Source organism: Artemia sp. Qi Xiang Cuo, chromosome 9, assembly GCF_049724085.1.
Source record: "Artemia sp. Qi Xiang Cuo chromosome 9, ASM4972408v1, whole genome shotgun sequence".
NCBI classification, from domain to species: Eukaryota; Metazoa; Arthropoda; class Branchiopoda; order Anostraca; family Artemiidae; genus Artemia; species Artemia sp. Qi Xiang Cuo.
Genome location: NC_142802.1, coordinates 66,593,153 through 66,608,533, shown reverse-complemented (window position 1 = coordinate 66,608,533; position 15,381 = coordinate 66,593,153). Strand labels below are relative to the sequence as shown.

Genomic DNA, 15,381 nt, shown 5'->3' with positions numbered 1-15,381 from the left:
GATGTTCCGGTATCATCAGCAAAAAGAACATTCAGACCATGGTTTTCTGTCGCTGATTGAAGGCCATTTATGTATATTATAAAAAGTAGTGGTCCCAGGATTGAACCTTGCGGGACACCAATATTTGACAACAGAAATGGATCCGAAACTGTGTCCTTGATAATAGTCACTTGGGAGCGACTACTTAGGTAAAACGCGAAGAAACCGTACGCTGGTCCTCGTATCCTACCATGCTTTAATTTGCAAAACAGTATTTCATGGCATAACGAATTGAATGCCTTCTCTAGGTCCAAAAATATACTCGCCGGGATCCATTTTTTGTCCAGACACTCTTGAATAAATTTTACCATAGTTTTCTAAATCCAAATTGTGTTTTTGAAAAATAATCTTTTGAACAGAGAAAATTATACATTCGATTATAAAAACATTCCTCCATTAGTTTAGAAAAACCCCAAAGAATAGAAATGGGTCTATAATTCGAGCAATTAGTCCGGTCACCACTCTTATATAGCGGTAACACTTTCACTTCTTGGAAAGAATCCGGAAAAGTTTCCGATCTAAATGACAGATTTATTAAATGACACATAACTTTAATAATACTAGGTAAAATGGCTTTAACAATATTGGTCAACGATTCATCAATCCCCGGGAAATTTCCATTTTTTAAAAGCTTACCAAGCTTAGCAAGCTCTTCCTCTGTTACCGGATTTAAAAACATAGAATTTTGAGAAGGACTTCCTAGGTACGTACGATAATTACATTGCCCATGGGACATATTATGTTGGAACTTATTAGCTACTGACTGCCCGATTGACATGAAATGAAAATTTATGTAATTTGCCATTTCTAGTTCCCTTTCAATTGTATTACCATGGGCATCCTGTATGTTTGATGGTGAAGAAGACGTCCGTGATCGATTTAAACATGAGTTGATTAGTTCCCAACTTACTTACTTCATTAAAAGAATCGAAATAAAATTTCATTTTATCATTACGCATTATTTTTGAAAGTAGATTTTTTCAATTTTTGAAGGCTCTTCTATTTTCTTCACTTGGGAAAGATATAAAAGTTTTATAGAAATCGTTTTTATGTTTTATTGACGTCAAAAGGGCGGGCGATATCCATGGTTGGATGGGTTGATTATATTTCCGTTTTATTTTTTTTTTACTCTTGGGCACGACTCATCAAGTGCAGCATTAAGTCATTCTAAAAAATAATACGTCGCAGAGTTTATTTCATCAGCATCAAATACAGGAGACCAATCAGTCAAATTCAGTTTATCCTTTAAACATACTAGATTTTTTTTATTAATAATCCGGGTTGCTGTTTCTGGTGATTTTATTTTATGAGTCTGATATCTCACATCAGAAATTAACAAAAAATGATCAGAGAAATCCATCAGAACAAATTGTGAAGACGTGGCTGGTGTTGTTAAAAATATGTTGTCAATGAGAGTTGCACTAGTCGATGCAACACGCGTTGGAATTGTACACGAAGGAATTAGGGAATTCGATGTCATTAATGTAATAAATTCTGTGTATGGGTATTTTCATTAAATTCCAGTAGGTTTATATTAAAATCCCCCATAACCACAACATCCTTATCGTCCAAAGATACTAGTAAAGACTCCAGAGATTGCAAAAAAACGGTGTCGGGGCCGACGGGGGCTTATACACAAGACAAACTTGATTATTTTTAGTCCCAAGCTGACATTCAACAGCCAGTATTTCGCACATTTTTTCAACATTATATTTTTCCTGTTCTGGCAGTGGCTCAAACTGCGTTCCACCTTTCGAATATAATCCAAGGCCACCTTCTTCATGGACTAGTCAATTCTTATCAACGAATTTATATCCCAGGATTTTCACATTATATTTTGTTTCATCATTAATAAATGTTTCACAAATCCCCAAAATGTCAATTTGATTTGCTGGCAAGAAATTTGTTAGTTCATCAATAGAACTCATGAGTCCTTGTACATTCACAAACCCCATTTGCAATAACACATAATACAAAAATCCGTAAAAAAAAATTTCTTTTTTAATCATTAGTAAGTTGGAAAGACAAAAATGCTTAGAAAAGATAAAATCTTAGATTCACCTAACAAGTTTGATGTGTCTGCTCACAGTGAAAATCAATAAATTACTTACTTAGACTTAGGTCCTCCTACGCATGGGGGCGCATAAGGCAGCAACAGTGATTCGCCACGACGACCTGTCCTGAGCCTTCAACCATAGCTCCTCCAACGAGGACCTCGCCAGCTTCGCCTCCTTCATTAGCGACCTGCCAAGGGTCATTTTCGGTCTCCCTGATTTGCGGAGACCGGGGGGTGTAAAAATCAATAAATTATAGATTTTTATCAATTGTAAATCGAAATTGTATCACAATTCTTTTCGTTTTATCTAAATTGGACAAATAGACCAACTTTAAGGGGTCTGAGCGTGAAGTGATAGGTTTTATCGGAGATATTCTATTGCTACCAAAACTATCAAAACTATCAAAAAAAGTACTTTTTTTCTACAAAATACTGCTCTATTATAGAATAGCGATATTCCAGAGCAATATTCCATTGTATTTTATTGATTATCTTTTGAATTGTCTTCAAACTAAGATTAGAAAAGCCACGGCTATGACAGTGGCCAAGTATAGCTCTGAAATATGAGCGCGTCGTTTATTATAGGAATTATCTTCGGATAGCCTACGTTTAGGTACCGTTTGACTGACCATATGTCAAACAATAAGCTGTATGAAAAATATGGTCCAATCAAAAAGTGTATCTATGAAGCCCCTTTTTTAGATGATCATTACTCCCACTAAAGCGTTTTTCATTCACCAGTGCCCTAAGTTCCATGCTCCTTAGGCTGTGTCTCAACTGTGTCTCAGCGATATTCCAGAGCGCCCCCTGTTTTAAAAAGATACTTTACCACCCTTTTAATATCTTGCCTCTCAAGTGGAATATTGTGATGGACTTAAGTTCCTACTTTGATGTCTTATCAAATAAAACAAGTTCAAAGATTGTATCTAGCAGCTGCATGCTGAGTGCGTTGCAAAGTTAGGATCTATTCGTGTCTAAGTAGCGATAAGAGGCGATATCTTTCTATCAGAGACTTTAGAAAGTGGCTTTCTATCAGCCTTTCATGAAATGGAAACCTGAAAGAGTTGCTTTGCGCCAATTTTGGCAAAGGTTTCAATTAAACATGAAATAACTCTTTAGGAAAATGCAAATAATTTTCAACAGTTCCTTCCAGATCGAAAAGTCTTTGTTATATATAATAATAAAATAGTCAATATGGCTCTTGGAAGAAATAAGAACAAAAAAAAACTTCAGCGTACACTTTTTTTTAAGGACTGGAACCCTCACCCCCCCCCCCTCCAAAAAAAAAGTGACCGCTATGATTCAATCCGCCAGCCATAGGAAGAAATAGCGATAACCTACCAGATTTTGCACAATATTCGTCATATTTCAATGAAACCCACTGACTGCATACGATCTCTATAATAAGAAATACCAGCTTACCTTTAAGATTCTGGTATAAAAAGGAAATAGCAAGTTTATACTCCCTTGTGAACATCCAAAAACATTTAAATTTGATTCTAAAAGTGCTTCTGAAAAATATTCGCCTCAGTTGCTTATAGTGTAAAATCGCATAATGTTTTCAGATTGGTAATTGGCTGCGATTTACGGACTCTTACCAACTTATCAAGTAAGGTAAAAATAATTTCATTACTGCAAAAGATAAAGTTCATATTTTGTATATTTGAATGGGTGAATTATACTTCCATTTAAAACTGTTTAAGCTAACCCACCGTAGGTTACTAAAAGGGGAGCGAAATGCAAACATGAGAATCTGTGACCAGTTTGAATAAAAGGAGACGAGATGTAGATGCATAAGTAATAACATTTCTTTTTCATGTTCATCCTAATTGTTATTCTTATATATTTCTTTTAAAAGCAGGGCTTCCCGAAAGACTTAAGATAAGATTAGGAAATCGCAGTTTGATTAAATTTAATCTTATCAAACAGTTCGTGGTAACGAACTGTAAGTAAGGAGCGACCCGGCTCAACAGTAACCGAAACTCTAAAAACAGGAATTTTGATACCAATAGATACATCAAAAAATCGGATTTTATGCTGATTTCAAATATATAAGTTTCATTAAGTTTAGTCTTACCCATCAAAAGCTACGAGCCTGAAAATGACGTAGATAATTTCGGAGACCACACTGCCTTTCCATGACGATAAATAAAAGTTCAAATAGGGATAAAATCCTTTTAATAGACAGTGATGATGATAACAGTGATAGAAATTCACAAAAATACCAGATATTTCGGTCACATATACAGTGACCGTCATCAGTAGTAAAAATCAGTAGTTTTACTACTGATGACGGTCACTGTATATGTGACCGAAATATCTGGTATTTTTGTGAATTTCTATCACTGTTATCATCATCACTGTCTATTAAAAGGATTTTATCCCTATTTGAACTTTTATTTAGAGCCTGAAAATATTTACCTTATTTTCAAAAAAAGGGGGCGACACCCCCTAAAAGTCACAGAATCTTAATGACAATCACGCCATCAAAGTCAGCGTATCAGAGAACACACCTGTAAAATTTTCAAGCTCGTATCAGCAAAAATGTGGAATTTTGTATTTTTTGCCAGAAGAAAAATCACGGATGCGTATTTATTTGTTTTTTTGTTGTTTTTCCCCCAGGAGTGATCTTATCAACTCATTGGTCCTAGAATATCACGAGAAGGCTTATCCAAACGTAAATTAAAAGTCTTAGCGCCCTTTTTATGTGACCAAAAAATTGGATGGCAACTAGGCCCGCTCCTACGCTCATTTTTCCCAAAGTCACCTGATCAAAATTTTGAAATATACATTTTGTTCAGCATAGTCGAAAATTTTAATTACTACGTCTTTGAGGATGACTTAATCTCCCACAGTCCCTGGGGGAAGGGCCGCTAGCATTGAACTTTGCCCATTGTTTACATGTAGTATTGGCTATTGGGAAGTATACAGACATGTTCAGGGGGCATTTTTTCTGGTGTGGGGGGGGGGAGAAGGTTACGTGGGAGGATCTTTCTAGGGAGGAATTCTTCATGGGGGAAGGGAATTTTCCATGAAGGGGGCGCCAGATTTCCCAGCATTATTTAAAAATGATCAGAAATTAAATAAAAAAACAAGTTTTTTCAACTGAAAGTAAGGAGCAACATTAAAACTTAAAAGGAACAGAGATTATTAAATATATAGGGGATTCGTGCTCTCGTCAATACCTCGTTCTTTTTAGTTTTTTTTTAGTACTTTTTTTAGTACTTTCTTATGAGCTATTTATTCTAATTAAAAGGCATTTGTGATTCAGGGGTTATTCATAAGGAACTGGAACGAAATTCGGACTTTAGCGTAACGAGCGGGGTATCAACGAGGGGTGAAACCCCTCATATACGTAAAAATTCCCGTTCGTTGTAAGTTTTAATGTTGGTCCTTATTTTCAGTTGAATAAATTTGTTTTTTTATTTTTATTTCACGCTACTGTAAAGTATTTAACATCAATTCGAGAAGCTTTTCCGGGTATCTCCTTTCTTAGTTAGTTGGGGATTTATGTGTCAACGATAGCGGTCCAGGGGGGAGCTCTTGGGACTAAAGCTAGTCGTGGGAAAGTGGTCGTTCCCAGGCCTGGAACTTCCGTTCCAGGAAAATTACATTCTTCGCTCATTTCTAAAGGCAGTCCATCTTTCGCCTTCGTCGTAGTTAGTTGTTCTTGTGCTACCTTAATTTCTCTATGTGTATTCTCACGTTATTTAATAAAGACCATGTACCAACGTTTATCGTCTATCTTTGGAATTTACGTAAACCATTACATCTGCCACTACAAAAGAGCACAAAGACAGAACCTAAAGAGAGGTTTACAGAGTGGTGGCAAGCGGTTAAGATTAGTGGAGCATATATCACTAGGGGAAAACCTCCAAGTGACATTTGAGTGACCGTTATAAGTACTTACGACATCTTACGCTAAATACTGGCAACATATTGAAGAGCTATTTCGCCCGCTACCAAAATTGCTTGTGATATTGAACGGCAAATACTACAAAAGACTGATAAAAAGGCATCGAAATGTTACGAGGTATTGAAATTTTTTCTATTCAAAGCGCCTTCTTGAGAAACATTTTCTTTTAAATGAACATTTTGAAATAGGCTGTTACACAATGCCTAATATGGATTTCCTCGCGATAGCTTCTACATACTAATTCAAATTTCTACAACTGAGAGTCTCCGGTTGATTTCTACCTTCACTTAGCCATTCTACGTTTAGTGTTTTTTTTTACATGATTTTATACAGTCGACGTGTGATCTACATTTGACAGTTTCCAAACAAAATTTAACATTGTGAATTTGATAATCAAAAATTAATTCTCAATTATGACTCCATTTGACGCTAGTGATTTAATTGAGACCAACTGCAATTGGATGTAAGACAGACGACCTTTCGTAAGTGATTTACCACGACTAAACAACCCAGTAAATTTTATTAGACCCTTCTTGTTAAAGGTGAAGTTTATTGCCCAAAACCTGGCGTCCGTAATTAAAGAGCTGTGTTTAAAACAAATATTTAAATTTTTAGAATAATTGCTTTTTCAAATTTTAATCTCAATATGTCAGTTTTTATTCCTATTCTCGATCCGGCGGAAACTGGATATAACAAAAAGGTTGCTTTTGATTTTGTAAAACAGTGGAGGGGAGATGGCATATTTCCACCTCTTTTATTTGACTCAAATGATCCTGATTTCGATCAAGATGAACTTTATGATTACCTTCAAAAGATCAAGACATGGGTCCCAACAAACCCTCCAACTCCCCTGAGCACCACCCCAATTAATTCTCCAATAGAACAGCCTCAACAGTCCCAAGTAATAGGATCGCTAATTGACCCTTTTTTTAGTAATAACGCCACTCACAAAGTCAGAAAGCGGAAAAATAATTAAGTTTGTTACAAAATTTGTTACAAAGTTACAAAAATTTAGTTTGTTGCAAAGTTAAAAAAAAAAAAATTTTCAGTTGGTGTTAAATTGGTCTGATTCAAAAGCTTTGCGCCATTTTTGGCCCATGGTTTGTTTCGCTCCTTTTTTGGGAATCTGGATCCCACGATTATAAATTTGTCAAGTTTAAAAGGTGGATTACTTGTAGTATATACCCCAGGCAAAATAGTAGGCAAAATGGTTGCAGGGTTTGTAGGCGTGGCTCAATTTAAGGAAAAGGGTATATCTATTCTATAGAAGGATGCAAAGATTAGGAAGGTCATTTAGGGTGTCCTTAGAAGCCAGGGATGATGGTGTAGTTCTTGGAAGATTTGCTCTAAATTTATTCAAGGAGTGGATCAGACCGTCTTACAAACGGTATTTGTTAGAGAATAGTGCAGAATTTTTTTTTGTTTAGGTGATGCGTATAAGGTTGCAATACAATATGAACAGATAGAACAGATAGTGGGGAAAGAAGACACGTCTTCTTTTTCCGATGAATTTCTTTCTGCGCTGACGAGGGTGAAATTTGGACTCAATGATAATGAGAAGGCACTGCGAGATGGTACTGATTCCTCGCAGGGCGGTTTGGCTACCCAAGAAAAGGGAGCTGGTTTTGACGTCCCGTGGGATGGTACTGATGCCTCACGGGATGGGTTTTTTTTGTTGCACTGCGAGATGGTACTTATTCCTCGCAGGGGGGTTTGGCGACCCAGTAAATGGTTGCTAGTTTTAAGGTACCGTGGGATTGTTCTGTTGCCTCAGGGGTTGGTTTTTTTTTTTTTTCACAACGCGTTGTTAATGATGCAACGCAGGGCGGGTTGGCTAACCAGGAAAAGGGAGAGTGTTGGAATCGCCTGTTGTTGGTGACTGAGGCATAAATTTATGGTTTTTTTTGGGACACAGATTGATTTTCGTGCGTACTCTCAGGTCTGTGGGTCTACAAATAACATTGTTGAGGTTGTAATGTGCAAGTGGTAGGGGACAGATTAATAAAGGTAGGGGTTTGGTGTTGCTCTGATATAGGGTCCTGATGAATCGCAGGGCGGTTTTGCTACCCATGGAGAGGGAGCTGGTTTTAATGTCTCGCGAGATGAGGTTGATGCCTCACGGGATGGTTTTAATGCGTAGCGCTAATAGTTATGTAGAGATATCAACAGTAGTACTGCCATTTGTCGAACCACAAGTTGTAGAGAAAAACCAAATAGGTCTAAACCGAGGCGTTCCGCAGCAATAAAACCCCGAGGATTTTATTAGGAATAATATCTTAACGTCATTGCAGCATGGTATGATTTTTAAAGTTTCTGCAATTTCATTTATTTGTCACTGGTATTTTCAGGATTAATTAGCCTTTCCCGGTCATTCCTTTTGCCCTAATTCAAAGTTTATACATAATCCCAACTTTCCTTGTCCTCATCAAATTCAGGAGTATGGGGAACAAGTCTATTTTAAAGTATAGAAAGAAAAATGAAGTGTTAAAATATCCAGTTTCCGACTACGGTTGTTAGTTTGGTTCATTTATACTATGTAAGTTTTTACTTATGCAAGTAGTGTGTAGTGTTTATATTATATAATTGTTTACTAGTTTATGCTGTAGAATGTTAGTAGGCGAGAAGTGAATAATTTGGGAAGGGAATGTTTTGAATTCAATTAAAGTTTGGGGGTTTAATGAGAAGGGGATAAGCCAAATTTGAGAAATTTAACTTAAAACAGGGGGGAGAATCTGTAAAGTATTTAACCTCAATTCGAGAAGCTTTTCCGGGTACCTCATTTCGTAGTTAGTTGGGGATTTATGTGTCAACGATAGCGGTCCAGGGGGGAGCTCTTGGGACTAAAATTAGTCGTGGGAAAGTGGTCGTTCCCAGGCCTGGAACTTCCGTTCCAGGAAAGTTACATTCTCCGCTCATTTCTAAAGGGAGTCCATCTCTCGCCTTCGTCGTAGTTAGTTGTTCTTGTGCTACCTTAATTTCTCTATGTTTATTCTCACGTTATTTAATAAAGACCATGTACCAACGTTTATCGTCTATCTTTGGAATTTACGTAAACCATCACATCTGCCAATATAAAAGGGCATATAGAAGGAACTTAAATAGAGGTTTACACTACTATTGCTTACTGTATTACTGATGGCTACTATATGGCTATGATGGCTACTATATTACTGATGGCTGTGTACTGATGGCTACTATTCCTTTATTGTATTAAATAAAATATAAAAAAACAAGTTTGTTTTAACTGAAAGCAAAGAGTGACATTAAAACTTAAAACGAACAAAAATTATTCCGTATATGAAAGGGGCTGTCCCCTCCTCAACGCCTCGCTCTTTACGCTTAAGTTTGACTCTTTCTTATAACTCTACTTTTTAAAACAATAAAAAGCTTTAGCGTAAAGAGCGAGGCGTTGAGGAGGGGACATTCTACCAGAATACTCAATGCGAGTTACGATGTTTAGGCATTAAAATACACTGTTTGAGGCATTTGCTCCCCCACACCTACAAAATAACATCACTCTTCCTTCATAATTGTTAATGTGCAGTTATAAAACACTAAGCATAATTTCAGGAAGAATCAAGAGAATCAAATTAGTTAAATCAAACATTAAGATAATTGTCCATATTAACCATTTATCTTGTATAGAATACGTGGCTTTTCAGGAACGAATGTGCCACCGAGGGGCACTACTTCCCCTAAAAAAGCGAAGCTCAATATTTAGTTTTTGACAATTTTAAAAAGATTGGCTATCTCAAAATTTTAAATCGACAGCTACGTGGTCCTCATTGGGGCAAAATTGTAGCTTGGTGGCACAAAACGGAAAACACCACTTTCCCATAACAGGATCTTTTTGGTATATTGGAGTGAACTTCTAATTTCCGTTCGAAAGAAGGCTCTCCTGGCCACCTAGGACCAATGGTTTGATACGTTCACCCCTGGAAAGAAACAAACAAATAAACTCGCATCTGTGATTTTTCTTCTATGAAAAAACGAAAAAATTTTCAGTTTTGCAGATAGAAGCTTAAAACGTCCACCAATATTCATTGATATTATAAATTTGAAAATGTAACTTTCATGATGTTTGATGATCATTGATTGATGATCATGATGATCATTTGATGTTTAGGGAGTGTTTCTCTCCTTTTTAAAAAATCAAACAAATTTTCTTAGGCTCATAGATTTTATAGGTAATATATAACTTATGTATTAGGAAATAGCATAAAAAGTAGATTATTTTTATGCATTAATCCTTACCTTAGACCTTAGCTCCTCCTGTACCTCCAGAGGCACAAAGAGCGTCTGTTAACAGCCTCCAATCATCCCGCAAATGAGCTGCGGCGTAGATGTCCTCCCACTCTGGGATTAAGGATGCATGAAGGGCTCTCCTGTCCTACTCATATGTCCTGCGAAGCGTGTTTTTGGGCCTTCCTCGTCGACGGTTGTCGTCTGGTTGCCATTGGAGAAGCATATTCGGTAGTCTCGATCCTGGCATATGGATAACATGGCCAAGATAGCGCCATCTTTGCTGCCTGACTACATCAGCGACATCAGGCTTGTTTTGTGTAGTAGCGAATTTCCAAGTTTGTTATCCTATCCTTCGAGTTAATATTCAGGATATGTCGAAGACAGTTATTTTCATATGCAGTGAATCATTTTTCCTGCTCAGCTGTGAGTTTTAAACATTCCATCTTGTACGAAAAGATCGAAAGGACGTTGCTTCTGAAAAGGCGAAGTTTTAGCTGGAGTGAGCACTTCGCTGATCTCCAGACTGGTCGAAGTCATTGAAATGCATTAATTGCTAACCAAAATTCATTTTTTTACAGTTTCGATTACTATTGACCCGAGTCACTCCTTACTTAAAGTTTGTTACCATAACTTTTTAAAATATTTAATTATCACGAACTGTTTGAACTCTTAAGCCAGTAAAAAGAACAAAATGTTGTCAAGGCACAAATTTTTTCACAAACAGACTATCTGGCCTTTTAGGGTGAAGTACTTCCAGATCTTCCTTTTTTCCCAATCAAGTATTGTAGACCAAAGTATACAAAAGTAGATCACGACAAATACAATCTTTTCCATGAATTGATATTTCCATAATTTTTACGTGATTAAATCAAATTCGTTTTTTTTTTATTATTAAACCTAAACCCTAGAGGAACAGAGAGACTAACTGTGGAAAATCTGCTGGTTTAGAAACTTTACATTCTTTTTACTGGCTTATATTGGGAGAACTAATTAGATAGATTTTAACTTTTCGCTGTTTTTACTGGCTCATGCCTGAAAATCTCGCACAGAAAACTAATCCGGCTTTTAAAAACGAGGTAAATATTCTATTCCAGTTTTAAAATTTTCTCTCTACAGAAATTATATTTCCTGGAGAATTTGATTGACTTACAAAAAAGTGTCAAGATGTAAAGCTGTGAGATTAAAGCGCACTTTCCACTACGGAAATACTAGGAAGTAATTTTTCTTTTTCTCTTTGCCTATAGTATCTGAAACTGCTGGGAAAATAGAATAAATTTGCACATTTTAATTATAAAAGCTGCTAAAATATATTCTTGAAACTTGTTTTTGGTATAAAAAGAATACATTTGCGAATATTTTGTTCTGGAAAGAGTGGAAGAACAGGTTTTTTGTTAGGAAACAATTATGATTTTTCGCCTGACTGTTTTCACGGATATTAAAGAGAACCCTTTTCCGTAATTAAATATTCATTTCTTATTTATTGGACTGCTTTCATAATTTTTTTTTCTTAGGAACAAAGATATTCAATGGTAGCTTTTTGTTAAAAACCTTGCTAAGGTCTTACATGGGATGGTTCCTAATAATAAAAAATAAAAAACAACGAAAAAACTTCAGGAAAATTTTGATTTTTTCCTCATGTCCTGTTTATTGATTTTTATTTTTTACTTTCAGCTGTCGCGATATCAGTGAGAGGTGCTCCAAGGCCTAGTTTTATAGAGCCGATCCGAAATGTTACAGTTGCACTTGGTCGTGAGGCGGTTCTCAATTGTGTAGTAGAGGACTTGGGGCCATTTAAGGTAACATGGTTTTAATATTTTGAATTTTGTCAAATCACCAAGGCCATTGAAATTAAAATTTGATCATTTGAATTGACTATATGAAAGGTTTTACAATCTTATACATCTTAAAAGATTAAGAGAAATCGAAAATCTTGTTTTTAATGAACTTAACTGCACTTCACTTCACTGCAAGTGAAGTTATACTTCACTTGCGCAGTTATAGAGCTCTGGGTAGTAACTGGCGGCAAAATAAAAATACAAAAAAAAATTAACAAAATATCAGCTAAATACATATAGCACCAAACAGTTTGAAAAGGTTTAAATTTCCTTTGAAGGCATACTTGTTTTTGGAGAATTATCCTGTTTGAAATTTGAATTTTTACTGACGAAAAGAATTGTCAAATTTCACTAATTACTATTGCTTATTTGTTATCACACTGTAAAATGTTACACTGCCCCTAAAGCTTCTTAAATTCGAAGCGAACAAAAGAAAAAAGCATAGAAATTGCTGTTTCAAACAGTTCGTGGTAACGAACTGTAAGTAAGGAGCGACCCGGCTCAATGGTAACCAAAACTCTAGAAAACGGTATTTTGATACAAATAGATACACCAAAAGAATTAAATTTTAATGCTGATTTCAAATATATAAGTTTTATCAAGTTTAGTCCTACCCATCAAAAGTTACGCGCCTGAGAATATTTGGCTGATTTTCGAAAAAAGGGGAAAAGACCCCCTAAAACTTATAGAACCTTAATGAAAATCACACCATCTTATTCAGCGTATCAGAGAACCTTACTGTAGAGGTTTCAAGCTCTTATCTACAAAAATGTGGAATTTTGCATTTTTTGCCAGAAAAAAGATCACGGATGCGTGTTCATTTGTTTTTTGTTTTTTTCTTTTTCCCAGGGGTGATCGTGTCAACCCAGTGGTCCTAGAATATCGTGGGAGGGCTCATTGGAACGAAAATTAAAAGTTCTAGTGCCCTTTTTAAGTGACAAAAAAATGGAGGGCAACTAGGCCCCCTCCCGCGCTCATTTTTTTCCCAAAGTCACCTAATCAAAATTTTGAGATAGCCATTTTGTTCAGCATGGTCGAAAATTTTATAACTATGTCTCTTAGGATGACTTAATCCCTCGAAACCCCAGGGGGTGGTCTGAAAGCTATGAACTTTACCCAATGTTAACATATAATATTGGTTATTGAGAAGTATACAGACGTTTTCAGGGGGAATTTTTTCTTTAGTGGGGGGTGGGGGTGGATCGGGGGTTATATGGGAGGATCATATCATGAAGGAAATTTTCTTGGGGGAAGCGACATTGCTATGAAGGGGGCGCCGAATTTCCCATCATTATTTTAAAAAAAATCAGAAATTAAATATAAAAAAACATGTTTTTCAACTGAAAGTAAGGAGCAACATCAAAAATTAAAACGAACACAAAATATTAGGTATATGATATAAGAATATACGTATGAAAATACGTATATTACGTATATGAGTGGGTTTGACCCCTAGTCAATACCTTGTTCTTTACGCTAAAGTTCGAGTCTGTTCTAATTACGCGTTCATCACAAAGGTCGTTTAATTAGAACAGATAACTCTTTTGGAAGTACTACAAAAAACTTTAGCGTAAAGAGTGAGGTGTTGACTAGGGGGCGAGGGAGTTATATGGGAGGATCTTTCCACGAAGGAAGTTTTCATGGGGGTAGGGACATTGCTATGAAGGGGGCGCCGGATTTCCCAGCATTATTAAAGAAAAAGATCAGAACTTTAAAAAAAAACAAAAAACAAACAACAAGTTTTTCAACTAATTTCAACTGATCAACTGATTGTGATTAAGGGGTCATTTTTAAAGAATTGGAAAAAGATTTGAACGTTAGCTTAAAGAGCAAGGTATTGACTAGGGGGCGAACCCATTAATATACGTGTTAAAAATTTATGAATATAGAATCTCGTTAATTAAGTTAATTTGTAAGTTACGTATATTTATTACTAATAAAAACGTTCATAAATAAAATTAAACAAGTTTCGAGAAAGCCATTTAACCAAATAAAAGTAGAATTAATATATAAATCTTTTTTTAATTATTCATTTACGGTGGGCAAATATCAAAACCTGCGTCAATTCAAAAATGTTCAAAACTTAAAAAACAAACAATTTTTTTTTAAAAGAAAGTACGGAACGACATTAAAAATCAAAATTAACAAAAATTATTCCTTATATGAAAGGGGCTTTCCCCTCCTCAACACCTCGCTCTTTACGCTAAAGTTTGACTTTCTCACAACTCTATTTTTTTAAACAATAAAAAAACTTTAGCGTAAAGAGCGAGGCGTTGAGGAGGGGACAGCCCCCTTCATATACGGAATAATTTCTGTTCGTTTTAAGTTTTAACGTCGTTCCTTACTTTCAGTTAAAAAAACTTGTTTTTTTTATTTAATTCAGGTATGAAATGAACCTAAGATGGTTGCAGGGAACAATAAACAATCTTATTTAGATTTACTTAAAATTCCCAGATAAAATATATAATACCAAGTTTTCAATCAGAAAAAGCGGAAAATAAAGCAGGACCTAACTAATCAATGCTTTCTTAACTTTGGGTTAATACAATTAGTGAGCACTAAAGATTTGTGATTTAGAATTATAAACACTAATATTTTGGACTGATCTGGAGGATGATCATCAGCTTTTTTGGTTCGCTGGAAAATAAATCGCATCTGGGGTTTAAAAATCGTTTCCCGTTGATTTTTGAATTAAAATCAACTTGGTGGAAGTGATGTAATACTTAAGAGCCATGGCTAATTGGAGTAAAGCCAAGAAAGACAGTTTGAGCGAGAGGCAAAGCTGGCATAACCCTTTTTCATAATTTTATAAAATGATTTCATTTCACATGTTGATTGATAATCTATCATCCATCCTAGTTTAAAACTATGGTAGATAAGCAAGGAATAAGGGTAATTCAAATGACCTTTGCCTTACTGGGAAAGCCCACGGGAATTGCAATGTGTTGACTCATGACGGACAATGTCCACTAGACTTGTATGCAAAGCAGGAAGATGACCAAATATGATCATATCTGTTTATTGGATTAGTGAAACAAGTTTTTTTTTTCAAATGAAAGTAAATTTAGATATTCAAATAATAAACAAATATAATTATAAATTATAATTATAATAAACAAAATATAGAAATTATATATATAATTATATTATATATTATATATATATATATATATATATATATATATATATATATATATATATATATATATATATATATATATATATATATATATATATATATATATATATATATATATATATATATATATATATATATATATATATGTATA

At 35.2% G+C, this 15,381-nt stretch overlaps 1 protein-coding gene across 1 annotated transcript in view; it reads left to right on the top strand.

Annotated features, from left to right (window-relative positions):
- LOC148948958 (protein amalgam-like) overlaps positions 1 to 15,381 on the top strand; it is a 184,102-nt gene that overhangs the window by 89,060 nt on the left and 79,661 nt on the right. Inside the window, exon 2 of the mRNA XM_089094147.1 lies at positions 11,928 to 12,052. Within this exon, the coding sequence (XP_088950273.1) occupies positions 11,928 to 12,052 (125 nt within the window). The remainder of the gene's footprint in view (positions 1 to 11,927; positions 12,053 to 15,381) is intronic.